Here is a 22187-nt window from a genome sequence, read left to right on the forward strand (position 1 = left end):
GAGTGAATATTTACGACTGATATTTATGCGGATTAGATGAACGTCAGGCTTGAGTGAGTGCAAATTCTGTGGAATTGTAAAATATCTCTCATTCCGGTCTCCACTCGACTCGATTCCGGAGAACTCATTGCTATTCAGTGAGCATCATCTCTGCTCCTCAACAACCATATTCTTACCAGCACCAGCTCGGAGCTAAAGTGCAGTGTGGAAGCGTGTACAGGTGGTCCGTGCCCACACATGGCACGGTGAGATGATGAATAGTTGGTAAGTGAAGTGTGTTGTAGTGGCACGGGGGCTGCAGCTCACCGGTTTCAGACAGCAGCTTGATGGACTCCAGGACTCGCTCAGTGTACACGCCTGGCTCGTAGTTCTCCATCTCGGCGTTGATGATATGGACCACGCGAGCGGCGCGACCTCTGATCGCCCCTGCTGTCCTGTCCAGCGTGTCCACATCGCCCTCCTGCAGCGCTATCACACACTTATTCACATCCTCCAGGATGTGGTTCTCTGAAGAAAGAAAGACAAAAAAAGCAGCTAGAAGAAGGAAACAAATAGAGGAGTAAAAAAGAAGCAAAGACACACCCAAAGTTCGATGTGTCATTAATTACAACAGTAAACCGCCGCGTGCACAGAGCTGATTAGAGCCAGAAGCTCTTCATTAGAAGGAGATTTCTTTGATTTTTGCGGCTTTAAACAATTTATGTGCAAATAAAAGGGAAAAAAAAGAAGTTTTTTACAACCAACACCAGAACCGATGGCAGTGTGGAGTTCCTTAAATACAAAAATACAAAAGTCAAAAAAGAATCTAAAATCCCCCAAAAGGCGTCTAATCGCTGCTCTGTTATTAAAGCGTTTTGTTCCTTGGTGTTTATGAAATTAGTGTTTGGTGTTAGTTGCCTTAGTGTTTGGTGATGTTTATGTTTATTGCCCTTGTATTTAGTATTTATTGCTTTTGTGTTTGATGTTTATTTACTTGGTGTTTGGTGATAGTTGTTGTGGTGTTTAATGAGTTACTGTGTGATGTTTATTGCCTTGGTGTTTGGTGATAGTTGTTGTGGTGTTTAATGAGTTACTGTGTGATGTTTATTGCCTTGGTGTTTGGTGATAGTTGTTGTGGTGTTTAATGAGTTACTGTGTGATGTTTATTGCCTTGGTGTTTGGTGATAGTTGTTGTGGTGTTTAATGAGTTACTGTGTGATGTTTATTGCCTTGGTGTTTGGTGATAGTTGTTGTGGTGTTTAATGAGTTACTGTGTGATGTTTATTGCCTTGGTGTTTGGTGATAGTTGTTGTGGTGTTTAATGAGTTACTGTGTGATGTTTATTGCCTTGGTGTTTGGTGATAGTTGTCGTAGTGTTTAATGCTTTAGTGGGTGATGTTTATTGCATTTGTGTTTGGTCTTTATTAACTTGGTGTTTATTGCCTTGTTGTTTTGGAGTGTTTGGTGTTGATTGGTGTTTTGCTTTGATGTTTGGTTATGTTTAAAATTAGTGTTTGGGTGTTATTGTTGCAGTGTTTTTTATTTATTGTGTTGGAGTGTAGTGTTTACAGTTATAGTGCATTAGAGTTTTTTTGCATTGATGTTAGGGGTTTGTTGCCGTAGCATTAATTGCCTTGGTGTTTGTTGGATTGGTGTTTGATGGTGCTTGGTGTTGATCGCCTACGATTTTGGTGGGGTTGGGTGTTTGTTGCCTTGTGGTTAAGTGCCTGGTTGTTTGGTGTTTGTTGCTGTGGTGTTAATTTTCTTGGTGTTTGGTGATTATTACTTTAGTGTCTGGTGTCTTTTGCCTTCATCTAGATTGTTACTGGCGTAAAGTTTTGGTGTTCATTACGTTTTGGTGTTTATTATTAAATCTCACAATAAGTGGCTTAAAAGGATGAAATTATGATGTGAATTCATTAAGAAAAAAAAACAATCGTAATTGATGGAATAGTGTTTAAATTTCTGACTTTGTCTGAAGTGTCATTTATTTTGCACATTATAAAGGAATGATGCACCTGAGACACTTGACTTTACCTGACACAGACAGGAAGTCATCCACAGAGGTGATGTCATCCACAGCCTCGGTCAGAATACGCACCTGCTTCTCCCACTGGTCTTTAAACACATCCATGTTGTCCTGAGCCACCTTGCTCTGAGGACGAGCCGCCAGCGTCAGGGCAGCGTTGATCACCTGCGTGAAGTTTGGACCAAATCAGCACAATCCCAAAATAACAACTGTGTTACGGGTCCTCGTGGGGATTCCACTCTGTTTAAACCCCACTGCAGCCTGGTGGCAGGATTCAGGCAGGTTTTCCACTGTAATACACTGTGTGTTAAAAACTCTCTGATCATTAACCTGTGATTAAAGGAAATCCACAAATCACATCACAGATCCTTAAATAATCATTTTATTCTATTCTCCAGTGGAAGTATACTGTAATAGAGATGTTTTGTTTATCGAGATCATCATGATCATTACAGTAGTATAAGTACTTTAGTAAAGTTTGGTGTTGTTCAGACACTTGTCCCAGCAGTGCCCATACTGCTGTTTATATACTGTATATATACATCTATAATTCTACCATCCGTCACCCTACAACACACGAGTGTCAAAAACTTACTTTCTGTTGTGTGATTTTTGTCTGAAACAAGGAAGGAAAGGAAGGGAGGATGGATTGATTAAAGTTGTTAAAGCTCTGGGTTACAAAACAGAAGGTCAGTGGTTCAAGCCGCAGTATCTCCAAGCTGCCACTCTTGGGGCTCTTAAACAAGGCCCTTAACCCTCTGTACTCCAGGGGCTCTGGATCATGTTAGATTCTGAACATCACTGGGAAATGCAAATAAAGAATTTTTGCTGTAATGTACATGTGACAAGTAAAAATCCCCTTTACCCCTTTATGTTATCAAGAAGCCACCATTTCAGAACAGGAAGTGGATTTTTAAAATCAATTAACCAAGACCACATCTGGAAAAACCAATCAAAGACCCCAAAAGAGTTCCCAACACTATCTCCTACAGAACAGATGGACCTCATGGTTGAGTCTCAGACATCTCTTGGTCTGATTGACCCTTGTGAAGAGTTCCAGTGCTTCATCTTTATTGAGTTTAAATTTCAACTTCGAAATTGATTTTTTTTTTTTTTTGCCTAGAAGCTCTGAGAGATCTCAGTGCCTGAGACAGGGATGCATGCACAACCTCTGCACTTTCACACCAAGCTCTGGTGAAAACTTGGGTGCCTGGGAGATGTACATCAAAGCCCATGGCATGAGCAGATCACTTAGTTCCACAACTGAGGATATTCCACAGCTTTTCTGTCCATTGGGGGAAAAACAGAGCTGTGAGAAAGTCTCACTTCTTTTATTGCTTTATGTTTCTGTATTGCTGAATGATATTTATTATCTCAGGATGAGACGGTGAATAAGATCCAAATAGGTTCCCTTGCTGTTCTTTGGTTTTCTCCACCTCTTATTAACATGCCAGTAGGGAGATTAGTGACTGTAATTGTGCCTGCTGGTGAACGCGTGAGCAGCAGGTTATGAGGTTGGGTGAGGCAGATCTTTATGGAGCTGGATTTGTGTGTCATGGAGGATCAGGTTTTGTGTCTGGTTAAAGTGAAGGGAAAATGTCATGCTTCCACATTCAAATCCACTCTAAGCAGATGAACAACATATTCCCTAATCAAATTTATTTGCAATCTCAGGCCAATTATTCAATTATTACCTGATTAACAGCATCATTGTTTCACCTCTTCGCTAGAATTATTATTAATAACTGTTTGAACAATCTCTTTTATAGAAATCACCTGTGATTGTTTATTAAACACTACATTAAAATCTTATCAGATTGTGGAGCATCAGCGGCTTTTACCCTGAAGCTGGCCAACATTAATAACGTTAATACTGTAAATAAATTGACTGACATGGGGTTGGAGGTGAACAACAGCCGGAGATGAAGCTACGGTCAGTTTTCAGCATTGAGGAGTTCAAGCTGTCATTGATGTTTGCAGAGCAAAACTGACTGAATGAATCACAATAACAAAATATTTATTACTTATTTAAAATATGACTATTCTGCTGCTCCACATCACACCCAGACATAAAGTAGTGCCAAGGTTGGGATTCTTACATTTCTACAAGTCTGTATTATAATGAAGTTGTAGAAGTTTCCTCCTAGTGCTGTTTCGTTATATATGTTTTCTTCTCCAGTTCATAGAAATTCATCAGACTCTAGCTATTTATCAAAATCACAGAACCCATCATCATCTAGTTCCACCACATCCAAAACTCCTCCATGGAGCTCAATAATGAAGGTCATAAGGAAATGTGTAGAAAACTGTCTCACAACTAGATGTTGCTACGGTTACAGGTGTTTTTAAGAATAACCTTCCAGCCAATCACAATCCAGTATTTATAGTGAACAGAATCGAAAGCTGGTGATTCAACTGTCAGGTTTTTTTGTTAATCTTTGAAATCTCTTTGCACTTCCTCACATGAACTACTATGCAGACTGATGTATTAGAAGTGACCCTGAATAATGGAAGACTCGATGCTTCGATAGTAGCAGTCTGATTCGAATATCGATCTCACAAACTTCACAAAGGTGTTATGAATTGAGGATCATACCATTTCGGTTAAATGGGGGTGCTCGTTGTCTGACTGCAAATTCAACTATCGATTTTCCCACAATAATTATGATAATGCTGTAAATAAAAACAAAGATGCTTTTAATTCCCCCCAAAAAATATTGTATTTACATAAAAATTCTCAATAGTATGAATAATTTTAATGCAGGAAGTTCCTTGTATTTAGACTCAAATGATAGGATTCTGTACACTCGGTTTTAAAATCACCTGATGTTGCCAGATATTACAGAGTAAAGAAAGATTATTGCTTAAATAACATGCTATGCCACTGGACATTTACTTTGACTTCTAGTATGTGTAACCTTCAAAAATGCAGCTTCATTTGGTCACATCTTGTTTTGGTTATTATGGATCCAAATCTACATCTGAAAAGGTACTTTCAGAGTCAGCTGTAATAGTGCTGTTCTTACCTGAGGACACAGGCTGTCGATCTGTGTAGCGGCCATGCGCACCAGCTTCACCCCTTCCTCGTTGTTGGAGATGGAACATGCCAGATTCGCCACCTACATAGACCAAAAGACAGAGTTCTGGTGAGATTTCGGGTCTTCGATAAATGTTTTGTTAAAACACCACATGAGCAACGAGGCAGTCCTGCCGTTCAGTTTGCGTAATTCATGCTGTGGGCCTGCTAGCTAGCATGGAACAAAATCGTCCTTGCTAACATATTAGCCATTAGCCTGAGAACCCTTATGATAATATAGCAGGCCTGCTAGCTAGCAGGGAACGAATATATCTTTGTTATAGTGCTATATAGGTTCAGATATTCATGAGAACATTCATGCTGATTTAGTGGGCCTGCTAGCGAGATTTGCCAGCCATATGGACTGAAAGACAGAGTTGTGTGAGATTGTTCTCTGTAAAGGTTTTGTTAAAACAACACATGAGCAACGAGGCAGTCTTGCCATTTAGTTGCGTAAATCATGCTGACCTGCTAATTCACACATCACTTCCACACACACACACACACACACACATACAAGGTCCTCTTGCTGTTCATGTCGTCAGCTATCAGCTCTGCGGACGCCATTCGGGGATTTCATGCCTGACTTGTAAAGGCAATGTCAGGGCAAAATATGTACAGAGGTTTAGCGCGCGTTCAAGTGTTAGATTAGTGTTTGTTATTTCTCTGCATGAAGAATGTGGATTTTTTTTTTTCTGCGACCGCCTCCCTTTCATTACCACCATCCCCTCTCCCTTTTTTATTTAAATATCCACCCGGGCTCCAAAACATTAACGAGGCCCTGGACCTGAGTCTTTTGTGTAGGAGGTGACAGCTACACTGGCCGACTCGTGAGTTGCCATCGTGAAACACAATTACCCCTGAAATGTCACCGAGTACATGGAGAGAAGGCCTAATTGGAGCCCATTTGGTAAGTCAGCAGTGATTAGCTAGCCGTGCTGAGGTGCTACCGAGGAGTCGTCCTCATTAGGTCCGAATATGCCGAATGATCACGGCAGTGTGTGGCAGCATGTGACTGAAGCATTTGATCCGGACGCCTGTCTCGGCGTGTAATTAAAGTAGCAGATGGCGCTGGCTACAACAGAACGCTGTGTTACTTCGTTTTCAGCCGGAAACATGATCGACAAGAACCCTGCTGTCCGCTACCTGTTCCGTGTCCGGCTCAGTTATCCCACACTCTATACATCCGTATCTCATCTGACCACATAGAGTTTATTTACAAAATGAATCACTAACAATGCTCATTTGCAGCTTTAAAGCTAGCACTGAAATCTCAATTCCATCCCAAAAGTCATGCTGTGAGAGTGTGTTTCTGCAGTTTTTTTTTTAGCAAGTGGTCATGGTCAAAGCTGAATGGAGCAGAGATATTCTCAATAAAATCCTGTTCCACGTTGCTCAGGACCTTCAAGGCCGAAGGTTCGCCTTCCTACATCACAACAACATTGTTTTATTGTTGTCTTAGGAACAACTCTGAGAAGTTCTAGAGTGGTCTAGCCAGAGCTCTAAATTGAAGCCTAATAAACATCTCCAAAAAGCCCTGAAAGTGTCGACGCTCCACATCCAACCTGACCCAGCTTAAGAGGATTTGCCCTGAACTATGGCAAAAAAACTCAAAGCTTAGAATTCAGCTTCTCATCTAATTATGCTCTACTACTCACATTCAAGGTTGAAGCATGATCTACAACAATGGAGTAATTAGCCTGAGAACCAACATGCTAATCTAGGCTACGCCTACCGTAGTATGCATTTTCGAATAAAAACTTATTAGTGTGGACATGGACTTAGTGTGCCTGCTAGCTAGCATTGAATGAAACTGTCCTTGATAAAGTTAATATATATTTATTCTGATAATGAAAATTCCACTTGTGAATCACTGGAGACTAGCATACTAGCCATTATTCTAAAAATCTTAATGCTAATTTAATGGCCTTGCTAGCTAGCATTCAACAAAACTGTCCCTATTAAAGTTACTGCTATACAAAATCTGATACAGAAAATTCCACTTGCGACTAGATAAAGCTAGCATACTAGCCATTAGCTAGCTGGACTAGGTAATCATTTGCAGGTAAATAACGATTTCCTATGGCTGGTGTGGTTTGAAAGATAGAAATGTCTCCTCAAATGCCTCTGACACTAAATTTCTTCCCAATGCTGTGAGCACAAGCCAAGCTGCAGCATCCAATCCCGTCCAAAAGAAGTCATCGCAATTAGTTAAAGAACCTTCTTGATTTTCTTTTTTTTCCTTTCTACTTTCTGATAAAAAGCCTTCTGTGATGCCAGCCCTCATTTTAATGGTTTTATTGGCAAATAAAAGGAGTTTCATCTTCCATCGAAGAAGAAAATGAGCCTCCGAGAGCAAGCTCACAACATGGTGTGACATCTCTGGGTTTTTGCCATCAAATTATTGATTTTTTAGCTCAGATTCCAGCGTAGGTTGTGAGATTAGACATCAAATTTGTCCAATCTGATCAAGTGCTTTTAATTTCAAACCAAGCAGGAGCCTCACCTGGGCATCAAGATGAACCCGAATAAACACTTGGAATCGGGGGTGACTCCTGATTGGCTGGAATGAAAAGCGGTGCAGTTTCACGTATTATCACGTGATACGCTGGAAAAGTCCTCAGGAAGATCTCGGCTTGATTGTGCGACACGTGTCCTCTGCATTCAGATTATACAATGAAGATACTTCTACAGATCTGTGTTTGAAGATAATGCTTATGTCATCAAGCAGAACAAATTCATCTATCTATCTATCTATCTATCTATCTATCTATCTATCTATCTATCTATCTATCTATCTATCTATCCATCCATCCATCCATCCATCCATCCATCCATCCATCCATCCATCCATCTAATCTAATCTAATCTAATCTAATCGATTTATCTAATCATCCCAAAAGTGTTCAGAGCTCTATAGCAGCCCACTCAAGATCTTCCTCTCCAGACGATGGAAACCGTATGCTAAAGCAGGTTTGGGTTTCCAAGTTTAAGTGAGTTAAAGTGAGCTCTCAGGGACATCCGATACAATTGTGTGCCTCCAGCTGTGTGGCAACAGTTCGGAGAAGAACCACATGTGGCAGAAAAGTTTAGGTGTCCTAATACTTTTTTTTAGCATATAATGTGTGTGTGTGTGTGTGTGTGTGTGTGTGTGTGTGTGTGTGTATATACAGTATATATATCAGGGCTGTCAAAAGTAATGTGTTAAACAAAATAGGAAAGTGTTAACGCAAGTAAATTTTTAACTGCACTCGTTTTATTAACTGGTGTTTAATGCAGCACGCATTTCTGTTTGACCATTTTTATTACAAATATAAATAAATAAATATTAAAGAGGCGAAATTAAAACCTTCTTTACAAAAACTAAAACTAATTAACACCAGTGTAAAATCATTTCCAATCACTAAACATTTGTAATTAAATCCGTCCGTGTGGAAACATAGCAAACGTTGTGTTTGGTGTCCATTTTTATTTCCCCTGAGAATACAGCAGGCCGTAAAGGCTCTTCAATGTTCAAGAGGGAAGGTAAATGTTCCCAGCACTCACTAAGACATTTTTCTTCAATGGCAGGATTTCTCACCTGGAGAAAGAGCTTGACTTTAGGAGAAGCTGTTTGCCTGACTGGTCGAGCCGATTGCCTGCCATGTCCCTGGACAGAGTTTAAGTAAATCAGACTGACACCATGGCCAAGATTGAGGAGTGTGGCCCATTGGGGAAGTGCACAGGCAGGGAGCTAAGTGCATCCACAACAGAGCTACTCGCAAATCGCTCCGACAGAATCCCACCGGTCCAGGACCAACAAAATCAGGGACTTATGTATTTAACCATGAACTGCAAAGTGGATGAAGAGTCTAAAACACAGAAATATGAATATTACTATAGTTATTGTGTCTCTGCTTTTTTTTCCCAGGACACTTTAAAGATTAATGATTTTTTTTTTCCGTTTTATTTGTCCAGGCTGCTTCTCAGAAATTGCTCGTTGGAGCTTTTATGAGAATAATGGGCCGGCGCAATGTTAATAATTATGTTTTTAATTCAGACATGTACCTGAATTGTGCCTCGATTGTTTAAATGAATAAATCCAAAATGATCTCAATAGCTAAAACTTAAAAGCAAAACCGGCTCTCAGAAATGTAATTACGTCTCATTCCGATCACATCCGAGTCTAGACACAAGTTCTCCAACTGTGTTTCTCTGAGCAAAAAAGTTGCAGATTGCTCTGTGACATTGCTGTGAACTAGACGAGAAACAACGCGCATTTAATGCACAATGTTTTTTTTTTCCACTCGTCCGGAATACACAAACACAGAAACAAACAGAGCTTTCATACGGAAAAATCTGTGGATCAGAATAGAGCCAACTGCAAAAAGGACATTTGTGCCATTTGTGGAGAAAAATATAAATATGAATCATCACTGTGACCTTAAGGAACCTTGAATTAGCAAGAAAATCACTACAAAGTGATAAAACTTGTTTTTGGAAAATATAAGCTGATTATTAAATAATTCATATTTAAAGAAAAAAACTGTTCTTGTATAAAGCAGCAATGTTCCAATAATTAATAAAGAAGTAAATAAAGAACAAACAAATACATCATCTGATTTCCTGATGACGGCCTGCTGTCTATCTGTAGTTAGAGATTTGTTCTTGATGCAATAGGGGTTCTCCATTTTTGTGCAACCACCCAAAACCCCATTACAGTTAAACAGCTGAGCAATAGAGGTTTAGGGGCCCAGGAAGTAGCAGCTTGCTGGTGATGGGATTTGAACCCATGACCTTCTGATCAGAGGTCCAACATCTTATCCACTGCGCTACTACTTCCATCCAGGAAGGAAAGTGTTAGCTCAGTGGTTAAGACTCTGGATCTGAAGGTCGGGGGTTCAAGCATCATATCACCATGCTGCAACTCTTGGGCCCTTGAGCAAGGCCCTTAACTCTTGGTGCTTCAGGGGTGCAATATCATCCCTCGCTAAGATTTGTGAAGAAATAATTTCAGTTTGTGACTGGGATGATCAGGGTGTCCAATCGTTCATTTCAACCAATCAAGCACCACACTTGTTATTCATTAATATTTAAAATCATTAGATTCTAACAGGTAGAATTGGGTGTGGACTTTCTTGGTTTTGGGATGAAAACCTGCACCCACACTGGCACTATTTAGAAAAAATTGGACAGCCCTGATGTAGAGATCTCAGACTTTCAAGACACTTTATAATCCTCAAATATTTTTTTAAGTCCTTGTCATATCAGTGCCCATCTGTCCATCTGACCTTTATCATGCGTTCGTCGTTCAAAATTTCTATAAGCAGCACTTCATTCTGGAGAACGCCGGAGAGTGGAATCGATTCGTGCATTGTGTGGGATTTGGGTATGACTGTGCGACTTTACATCTCTTGCCAGATTGGTGTTCTTATTAGAGTCTATCTGCCCTCGGTTTCCCCTTCAGAGAAACACAGAGGGAAAGAAAGAAAGGGAAAAAGAGATATGACATGCTAATTGCCACTGGCCAGCATGCGGCTGGGTCACAGAGTTCTGCTTTGAAGCCTGGCTGAATTCAGGTAAGGTGACTTGTGTCTCTGTTCTAAACCTCCAACAGAGACGGTCAGGCTATAGTCTATTTCCAATTATCAGATTTTGAAAGAATTAGCATGAGGACGGAAGGTTCTTGAACTGGAGTTATAATAGGACATGATATAGTATAATAAGAATTATTCAAGGCATTTAAGAATTTTTTAACGAAAACATGCAGAGCAGCCATATGCAATCCTGCAACCAAGAAGAAATACGACCTGAAGGTATTTAAAGCTTTAGCAGTCCATCTAAATAATCATGATTCATCTGCCTGGTTCCGCAGACAACAGAAATAAACATAGATTTTTTTCATTGCAACGTAATTTACTTCCCTCAATTAAGCGTCTGATTAAGTGAATGAGTCACGAGCAAAAAGAAGTCAAAATAGAGAAACAAATCAACTTCTTTTAAAAAGATTACAAGAAACTTGTATGTGTTTTTTTTAACATCCTATTCCACATTTGGTCCCTATTTCCTTGTTACAGTATGGTCCATTCTTCTAGGAAGATGTTCCTCTAGGTTTTGTGGAGATTCATTCAGACAGAATGGTGTTAGTAAAGTCAGATACTGATGTAGGTGGGTGAGGAGAACTGGGGTGCAGCCAGCATTCACATTCATCCCAAAGGTGTCCAATATGTTTTAGAGCTCTATAGTAGAAGATCTTCCACTTCAAACCTTGAAAACCACATGTTCATAAAGGTGGCCTTGTGCACAGAGGCACTGTCATGCTGAAACAGTTTTTAGGTCTCCTAGTTCAAGTGAAGGCAAAAAGAAATTATCCCATACGTGTCTGCCTCTAAGTATGTGGTAAGACTTTAGAAAAGAACCGTATATGGCTGGAAAAGTCAGGTGCCCTTTCATCCATATAGTGTAGATTTAAAAAATGACATCACAAGACACTATGTCCATCTGCCTTTTTATATTACATTTTCCCTAAAATAAACTAAAAAATCTTTATTTTTTTTTTTTATTTATTTTTTTTTAGATTTAGAACTTCTGAGACAGTAACCAAAACATGCAATCAACACCCCACAAAAGATCAAAAGATGGATGCGCTTTCAGAAATCGTTTCATTTTATTCATACGTTCCTCCTTTCTATCTGCAAATAGCAGATTTGCAGGTAGATGTGATGTTATTATTGCTAGATTTCTTTTTCTTTTTTTGAATAAAGAGCAGTTTCTTTTTTTTTTTTTTTTAGTTATTTTTTATAAACTTTATTTTCCTTTATTGCAGTTACTTTTGACTAAAAATTTGAATCAGAACCAACACACATTGTAGTTGAAAGCTGCTCTGGTGCAAGGACTTCTCTTTCTTTAAATCTAGCCTATGTCCTTGATTTGAGAAATGACCAAAGAACAGAAAAAAAGGGAAAAAGGCTATGAAGTTACATTACATAGCAACCAGTGGCATGTGATCCAGTATAAATGACTCTGCTACATTTACATGGGTAAGAAGCAGAACTCAGCTTGACATATACAAGACCAATAAATAAATGAATTCTAAATATGATTTATAGTCCTGGGTGAAGTGCTCATATCTGCGAGCAGGCAGTCACGGCATGAATGAACACCCAGTGACTTATTTCAATCATATAAAACTTTGGACTAGAACATGCGACAAGGAGAAAGCAAAAGCACAGAAGCCATGAATAAAGAAGGTGGGAAAAAAAAGAAGCTGTGATCCTTCATGGAGGCATATTGAGAAGCGGATTGTTATGATGATCAAACATGGCATGTAAGTAAAATAATCTGTTATTATATTGGTCAATATGTGTATTACATGCAAAAGTTATTGGCTTCCAGCATACAAGGTTTTTTATGTGTTGAGACGCATTTGCTTTTTATAGCTCAGTGGTTAAAGTGTAGGGCTTCTAAATTGGGAAAGGGGACAAGGGAAAAGTAATAAGCACAAAAGCGGTGACTAAGAAAGAAAAAAATGAGAAATTTGTAAAAATGTAACCTGTTGATGCTCACAAATGTTAATAATAATAAATTGTGTTAATAAAAAAAAATGGCAAGCAATTTTATATTTTGCATTTCTTCCCCCTACCCTTGTAGCGAACCGTGAATTGTGAGTACACCCCTACTATCTACTATTTTTTATATTCATCAGTTGAAACACAAATAAACGGATCACATAATGTAGATTTACACATTCAGCATTTTTTATATTTTTCCTCATTAAATTTAGATTTTGGTTGGTCCCTGCTTGTGCCCTCTGTTTCGTATCTTTTATCATAGTGGAGCGATTAAACAAATTTTCTGAAAGTGATGAGAGTGAGAGGATACCTTAAAAAAACTCTTGAGAGGGCAGCACCGTGGCCCACTTCAATTGGCATATCGATTGCTCCTTGGGAGAGCTGCAAGGTCAGCAGTTGCACATGGCAGCAAAGCACAATTATGAAATGGACCCGAAGTTGTTCTTTTTAATTTGTCTGTGTATTTAACAATACTCGGGAGTCGGAGTTTAAAAAGTGCTCAGGGAGAAAGCCTACACTTTATGTTTAATTCTGTATAATTCATCACAAAGCCGAATGTGGCGTTCCTACGCATTTTGCCCTCCTGGGTTTGCCCTTCGGAGGAGGATTTTAAAATGATGGCGCACAGGGATGTGGAACAACAAAGCACTAGGGTGATTCTTCAAAACCTCAGAAAGTCAAAATAGAACCAATTCCTGACTCTGGCTACATTAACAGCGGCTTCCTCACAATGCAGTGTGTGCTGTGTATCATACTATAATAGCGACGACTGTTTACAGATGTAGGACTTAGGAGTACATCTTGCAGTCCACAGAATGTTCCAGACATCCTGATAAATAAATAAGCATGTATATGACTTCATTCCAAACTCTGGTTCTATTTCTTTGCAGCGAAATTCCGTACGGTATCAAGGTCACGTCGCCTCCTCACAACGCATCGCAAACATGGATCTGAAAAATTGATATGAGAATGTCTGTACAGAAATAGGTGTTTTGTTTATATTTTGATGTCCTTATTCAGGTTGTGACAGTACAGCAGTACAGCACTTCTTACATCCCTACATATATTTCTGTAATGGTCACTCACCTCTTACCTTCTCACAACCTATTCTTTTTGAATGATGTCTCGCTGGTGAGGCAATGATTCATTCACATTTCAGCTAGAGCAAAATAGACTGATGATGAATTGCTTGGTGAGCCCAACCATCCATAATGTTCTATGTCACATGTCAGCTAATGCATTTGGGAGAACAAGTCACAAAGGTGGCAGAACGTGAAGACCTGGACACCTCTGAAAACCCAACGCATAATCCATAAAATGTGTTAGCGAGGTGGTATCAACCAGTTTCAAGACTAGTTTTGTTTACAAGAAAGTATTTTATTTATCATACAGCGCTCCCAGTGTTCCTGCCATTTCTTGAAAATCTTCTTTTAGAAACACCTTCTGTAATTCACGCTGGATCCCCGCAATGGTGTACAAAACAGCAAGCTGGATCTTCATCTCAGGAAGAAGAAGTCTGCAGAAGCCAAATCTGGCAAATAGGTTTGGTGCAGGAGTAAGATCATGTGGACTGTTCTCCAATGATCATCGAGTTGTCAAACGTTTAAAAGATTTTCGGGGGTTGAGCTCTCTTCATCTTCCAGTGATGTTCTTCCAAGAACGTCAAATTTCATGTCAAACGTTTGTCACGTCTAAAGTCTCTGTGGAAGATTTTCCCGGTTTCACGCTAAATTTACATTTGATTTTGCTGTCCATGATGAAATCACAGATGTGGTAATGCACGTGGTCAGAAAAGCACCAGTTAAGCAAACTTGCAAGCACAGAACTAAGTCACGAATTAGGTCAGAACCGTTCTGGAGGTCTAGCTTGAGCTTTTAAATCAGTATTTCAGGTTGGTATCTCATTTCATATGTTGCAGTTTTCGAATCTAAACTGACCAGTCAGTTCACGGTATTATACACCAGAACTCTTTTCAGTTGCTTTGGAGGATTTCTTGAATCATTTTTAATATTCTTCATTCAAAAACAATTCGTACAAACAGCACATCACGTTACAGTTCAGAGTTTCAATCAACATCTCATTGCTATCAGAAAGACACGTCCTTTTGTCTTTGTTCACGAACAAGATAATAATGTTTAGTCATGTTGTCAGTATGACGGCACATGGTTTCAGTATTTTCTGATGTGAACAAGGGTTTGGATGACAGCAAAATAAATAAAAACATAAGGCTGAATTTCTTTTGTATAGCATCTATGGACAATCAGCTGTTCTTTTCCTAACATGTTGCTAATGTGACTCAAACATTCTTCTTTATAATATCAGAACAATTTGATCATTTCTGTCCTCAAAGGCTGCTCAGGTGCTTGTTCAGTCTTTTGTCATTTTGAAACACAAAACACTGATGCTTGTCTATAAGGACAAAAATGGACCAGCACTCGCTTACCTCAGAGACCTCATCACTCCTCGGCTGGTACCACCTTCTCACAGAGAAAGAGGTAAGTATACTTCAAGGTTCTTCTCTGTTCTGGCACTAAGGTGGTGGAATAAACTTTCCCTAGATGTCCAAACAGCTGAGTCACTGGCTATCTTCAAGCAACAGGTGAAGACCTTCCTCTTCCTCAAACAATTAAACTAGCGCTTCTCCCATTTTGCTTTGTCTTTATTTATTTTTTAATCCTGTTGTAGGCTGATGGTATCTAAAGTTTGTAATCTATCAAACCAGTGTTGATTTATTTATTAATAAAGATTGGAAGCACTTTTGTACATCGCTCTGGATACGAGCGTCTGTTAAATGCCGTAAATGTAAAATGTAATCTATAAATTCCAACAGCACAAATGTACTGTGTGTGGGATATCGATTGCAAGAAACCAGACACACGTTTACTGTACTGTACTAGTGTTTGTTCATTTCCTGGTTGTTTTCAGAAATGATAATTCTGTGTTTTGCTCTGAAGGTAGCTGGACACATTATGACAACCATTTTGCAAACACTGAACTGATGCCTGGATGTAATGGGGATTAAAACTATTCAGGTGAGAACCAGTATAATAGATTTAAGCAATTGTACACAATCAATTCAATGAATGTTCCAAAGTGTTGTGTGGTTGGAGAATTTCATTTCTGATCCGAGAAAAACATGTAGTATTGGATATTGGTGTCAGAGCAATGGCTACCAGTACCAGTTTCAGTATCAGTATCAGTGCATGAGGAGTAATAACATCTGCTTTTTGTCTTAAAGGTTTTTGCTTCCACCGGCAAATTTACAGCTCGATTTCAGGACAAAACTTCCATCGCTGATGATGGATGCACCACCGTTCGGCACAGTACGGGAGAAGTACCCGATCCATTAGCGCTGACATTTATACATGGTTACACTCGACTTTCTCTTTCCTGGCAAGTAATACAGTATAAATACACACACACACACACACACACACACCATGATTTCATACTCCTCAACCATATGCCTTCTATCATACACATCATTGTCACTTAACTCAACACTGCTGCATAGATGTGCACTGAAGCACCATATAAAACTAATACAAAGCCCACGTGTGGCAGTCTGTGTACACGTGTACGTTAGCGCAGGTTTAATATATTGATCAGTGTAATATATTGAACACTCAAGTCCTCATGCTGTAAATTCGAAAGGCGGCTTCCTCAATCTTTCTCCGACCGAAGCAACTGCTAAATCCACTTCGAGCCTTTCGATCTTCTGAATTGTGACGCGGAACGTCAGACACTGCTGCTTGCTCTTTATTTATGAACTCAGCAGATCATTTGAACTGGGAACCCTGGACTCTTCAGAGCACGAACAAAAGGGCGTATTGTGAGAGAACAATGCCAGATAATGTAGTGCAGGAAACATCCGGAACGTCATTAGGGGAAGGAAGGGATGGGTTTGATTTTGATTAAACGAGGATGCTACTGTACCTTGCAGGCTTTGTAGTTACACATATAAGGGTATACCCATGCTCCCCTGCACTTATATAGTGTTCTAGCCAATTATATTAGGGTGGGCAGGTACAATCAGTGGTAGTGACCCAACACCTAATTCAGTTCTCCCCATAACTAATATTTACTAAATTAGAAACAAAAATCTGAACTGAAAAAAACCTGAAACTGAACAGGGACAATAAAATTGCATCAGATTATTATCCAAAAAAATTCTATCCTAAATTAACTTCAATCCTTTTCTCATGTTATTTGATGTGATAATTGTAATGGCAGTTGAGTAAAGTGTAATTACATTTATTTTTGGTTAAATGAACATTTGTTAGCTGCTGCACAACAATCAAAAACTGAGAAAATTAGACAAACTTAAAAACAAAAACAAAAAAAAAACCCAGTGTGGAGCTAAAGCTTAAAAGTAGTGTGAGGTACAGTAGTGGTGAAAAACAACAAACAATCAAGTAGGACTGTTACAGACCTTTGGCTAAAATAATACAATTAAACTGGGCAAGACTCTAAGCCCACCCCTGCCCACTGCTCCCCCCAGCCCTGTATAGTGCTGGTGCATGCTGTAGGTCAAACCATGGTGATTATATTTCTATAAGTGCAGGAGAACAGTATATCTGTGTATATATATATATATATATATATATATATATATATATATATATATATATATATATATATATATATAGTTTCTCAATGGATTATGTAACTTAACAACCAAAAACGTGTCCCAGAGAACCTTTCAAAACCTCTTTTTCCAAATGAAGGCTATAGAAATTCCTTCTTATAGAGTCCTCCTAGTGCTGCAAATCGATTCGATCTTCAAATTTGCTCTCATCATGAGAATTCAACTCATTATGCGATTATTCATCTTGTAAAGTTTGGCCCTGGGGTTCTCGGACCACCGAGCCATTTGTTCCATATTTGCTGGATTTTCTCAGATATTGTCTATAGGATTTAGAAAGGGGACAGTCTGATGTGAAGCTCTTTAACTAAATTGGTTCTGTAAAGCTTTAGAGAAATTTTAAGACTCCAAATGATATTGTAATATTATCGTTTTGTGCTTTAAAGAAGAGCAAAATGAAGCGAAGGTGACTGGCTGATGCTTCGATTTGTCTTCAGATGAATCTAAATGCACACACAAGTCAAACACTTTAATCACCAGTTTGACTCCTTTAGTCTTCATAATGTTTGAATAACTGGCTCCAGGACGCAGCCATGCCACTACAGTTTTATCTAATTAGCCTATTAAGTGGACAGATATAACATTTGTCAGAGATCACCAATTAACTCCACCCCTACAGGCAAATGCTCTCCAGCCTGGTTTCATCCAGGACCTAATAATAACCTCCACTTCATTTTCCTGATAGCTATAATTTAAGAATTTAGATGTTTACTGTCAAAAAAAAAAAAGATGCGAGCAGAGCACACGAGTCTGCAATTTGTTTCCATTAGTGGTTCTATTTTTGGGTGGTCTTCTGGATGATTATTACATCAATTATTTCAGTATTCTGTGAGTTCAGGAGTGGATGAAAAATACTGAGAAATCTGTTCTCTCACATCTGCACAATCAACCCATTTACCTATGCATCTATCCATCCATCCATCCATCAGTCGGTCGGTCTGTCTGTCTGTCTGAACTAGGAAACCCAAAACCTGTTTCAGCATGACCCAAAGTACATAAAAAGCCAGCTTTGTAAAAATCGAAACTTCTCACCTACATCAGTATCTCACCTACATCACCTACCTGACTTTACTAACACTCAAATCTAAAATCACCACAAATCCAGTGGAACATGTTCCAAGAAGACTGGAGTTTATTATAACAGAGACCAAATGTTATCAGATATTCCAAAAGGTTTTGGTGTCCACATACTGTACTTTTATCCACATTGTGTGTGTGTGTGTGTGTGTGTGTGTTTTATTCAAAAGCACAGAATTTTTTAAACCAGCTCATAGAGATAAGAGTGGGCGGGGCACTAGGGCATGTGTCCAATCGGATGCTCCCACTAAAAGCATTCTCATGTTTTCTGATTTGAAAATAACTAAATAAATAAAGTATGCGTTTCATTATTGGATATAAATAAATGATAGATATGATGTATATTACGGTGAAGGGAAACCCATAATCTGCTTTTGCTTTTAAGTCGTAAAAAAAAACCCGGTTTATCCGAATAAGTGATTTTTACAGCCACAATCGTGAAACAATTTATTGCTAAAATTCATCATGCTAGCGGTTTGGATGTAAATTAAAAGTCAGCCATTAAAGAGATGAAGCAGGGCTGAAAGATTTACGCTGATAGAGTCCGGTTAGAGACGAAGACGGAGAGATTTCCGTCGTTTCTCTACAGTCGAAACTCATAAAGCTTTTAATGCCACTTTATATTTTAACGAGTCGATTTGCTGCCGTCTGACAGTGTTTTTGAAATTAATCCTTTTGTTTTCTGTTTTACTCGTAGGTTCCGTCTTGGGTTTGACACAAATTGACTTAGTAAGAATAAAAAAAAGAAAAGAACACTCCGAATCATGTGATTATAAGGAAATAATGAGCGGTGGTGTGGTATTGAGTGTGGTATTAAGTGGATTCTTAAAATATCAAACTGCCATCGATCATTCACAGTTTTTTTTCTTGACCGTCCAACAAACGAGCTCGTTCTTGTTCTCAGTTACGTTATAGTAGCTATAAACAGACACTCCCTCAGAAAGCTTAAACTCTGATCTCACAAAAATGCAGAAAGAAATTTGACTCCTTCCATAATTGTTGAATAAACATCTCCCTAATCTCTTCATCATGCAGTCTCAAAGAATGTTTCTTATCAATGTCCACCATGTACATCCCCGGGAATGAGCTGTTGCTATGGTAACGGTGATGCTTTTAATATAAAAGCTTGATTACACATATACTAAGTGCAATCTAGTGTGGATTGGACTCATGTATATTCTTGGCAGATGCGCCACACCCAAACAAGTGATGACTGTTTTATCATTTATAAAAAACTGAGCATTTGAGAGTTAGGGGCCTTCCTCAAGGGCCCAACAGTGGCAGCTTGGAGGTGCTAGGATATGAACTCTCAACGTTCCCATCAGAAGTCCAAAATCTCTCCCATTTACCTGCACACCAACACTTATATAGACAGAGATGATGTCACAGAATGTTATAGAGCAGTTTTCTGAATCCAGAGTTTAACAGCACTGATGATAACAGTGGCACCGTATCCCATAATTCTAATGTCTTTTTCAGATTCTTTTGGTACGTGTTTTGGCCCTTTCTTGTTACTGTACAAAAAGTAGCTGATTTTTATATTAAAACAGACATGATGAGCGTCAGATGCTACATAGTTGGAAGACATCCTGTATGAAGAGGTGGTAGCTCAGTGGTTAAGGCATTGGGCTTTGGATCAGAAGATCACAGGTTCAAATCCCACCACCACCAAGCTGCCACTGCTGGGCCCTTGAGCAAAGCCCTAAAACCCTCCCCCGCTCAGTTGTAAGTCGATCTGGATAAGGGCGTCTGCCAAATGCCGCAAATGTAAATGTAAATGTAAGACGACTTTTGCTCAGCTGATAGTAACAGCTATTTAAGGGTTCAGGTACTTGTAGAAAATGAGAGCTACCTCTTAAAAGACATTCCAGGCAGTTATAGATAATAGAACTGAATACCCGAAGGAAACAATCCGTCCCTTTTTCACACTATTATACTCTTACGCCACTTATTTTCTTCCTGCATGAGAACAGAGCATGCTGGATAAATCGGGAAGTTTCCCAATGGAAAATGTCCATTTGTTCCTGAGATGTAACTTTATTTTTTACTAGTTTTCTTACTTATGCCGAGCTCGATGCCAAAACAATGGCACAACTCATTTTTGTGTGTCCATGTTGCAGATAAATCATCTGCCAAAAACTCGGCTGTCTGGGGAATACGAGTCTCTCTCACATCCTCGTGGAAGTTTCTGGAAAGCAGTAGGCCTCCATTCTCTCCCTTCTGCTTCATTAATCCAATAACAGTGTGATAAGAGTTCTGGGCTTACTCAGCCATCCCTCGTTCCCCAGCAGGCTCAGAGCCGTGTGGAAGAGTTGAACCCCGGAGGAGACATGAAGTCCAAACGACAACGCGGCCAGGACTGAGAGGGAAAGCAATGGAGCTCTACTACTGTTGAGTAAAACTTTTTACCATGAAAAAGTCATAAAGAGTTCTTGTATTTGTGATTTCACTAAGACTCAAAATACTTCCCAGAAGCGATAAAACTATTACTAATAAATAATACTACTGATATTAATACTAATACTACTAATGATATCAATACTAATACTACTGATATTAATACTACTACTGATAATACTAATACTGATATTAATACTGATATTAATAATACTACTACTGATATTAATACTAATACTACTGATATTAATACTAATACTACTGATATTAATACTAATACTACTACTGATATTAATACTAATACTACTACTGATATTAATACTAATACTACTAATGATATTAATACTAATACTACTAATGATATCAATACTAATACTACTGATATTAATACTACTACTACTGATATCAATACTCATACTACTACTGATAATACTAATACTACTGATAATACTAATACTACTACTGATATTAATACTAATACTACTGATATTAATACTAATACTACTGATATTAATACTAATACTACTACTGATATTAATACTAATACTACTACTGATATTAATACTACTACTACTGATATTAATACTAATACTACTACTGATATTAATACTAATACTACTGATATTAATACTAATACTACTGATATTAATACTATACTACTACTGATATTAATACTGATATTAATACTAATACTACTAATGATATTAATACTAATACTACTAATGATATCAATACTAATACTACTGATATTAATACTACTACTACTGATATTAATACTCATACTACTACTGATAATACTAATACTACTGATATTAATACTAATACTACTACTGATATTAATACTAATACTACTGATATTAATACTAATACTGATATTAATACTAATACTACTACTGATATTAATACTAATACTACTGATATTAATACTAATACTACTACTGATATTAATACTAATACTACTGATATTAATACTAATACTACTGATATTAATACTAATACTACTACTGATATTAATACTAATACTACTACTGATATTAATACTAATACTACTACTGATATTAATACTACTACTACTGATATTAATACTAATACTACTGATATTAATACTACTACTACTGATATTAATACTAATACTACTAATGATATTAATACTAATACTACTAATGATATCAATACTAATACTACTGATATTAATACTACTACTACTACTGATATTAATACTAATACTACTACTGATAATACTAATACTGATATTAATACTAATACTACTAATATTAATACTAATACTACTGATATTAATACTAATACTACTGATATTAATACTAATACTACTGATATTAATACTAATACTACTACTACTACTGATATTAATACTACTACTGATATTAATACTACTACTACTGATATCAATACTACTACTACTGATATTAATAC

General features: G+C 38.0%; 1 protein-coding gene across 2 annotated transcripts in view; it reads right to left on the reverse strand.

The window, feature by feature from the left end:
- The window catches only part of LOC124381294 (catenin alpha-2), a 267639-nt gene that overhangs the window by 22846 nt on the left and 222606 nt on the right, over nucleotides 1-22187 (reverse strand). The window contains exons 1-4 of one of the 2 annotated variants that reach the window (XM_046842774.1): nucleotides 8665-8801; nucleotides 5035-5127; nucleotides 2017-2173; nucleotides 307-507 (exon numbers count right to left, since the gene is read on the reverse strand). In XM_046842774.1, the coding sequence (XP_046698730.1) occupies nucleotides 307-507; nucleotides 2017-2173; nucleotides 5035-5070 (394 nt within the window). In that variant the 5' untranslated portion in view covers nucleotides 5071-5127; nucleotides 8665-8801. Of the gene's footprint in view, nucleotides 1-306; nucleotides 508-2016; nucleotides 2174-5034; nucleotides 5128-8664; nucleotides 8802-22187 lie in introns of those variants that run through there. The other variant, XM_046842773.1, reaches the window with a different exon arrangement.

Source organism: Silurus meridionalis, chromosome 28, assembly GCF_014805685.1.
Source record: "Silurus meridionalis isolate SWU-2019-XX chromosome 28, ASM1480568v1, whole genome shotgun sequence".
In the NCBI taxonomy this organism is placed as follows: domain Eukaryota; kingdom Metazoa; phylum Chordata; class Actinopteri; order Siluriformes; family Siluridae; genus Silurus; species Silurus meridionalis.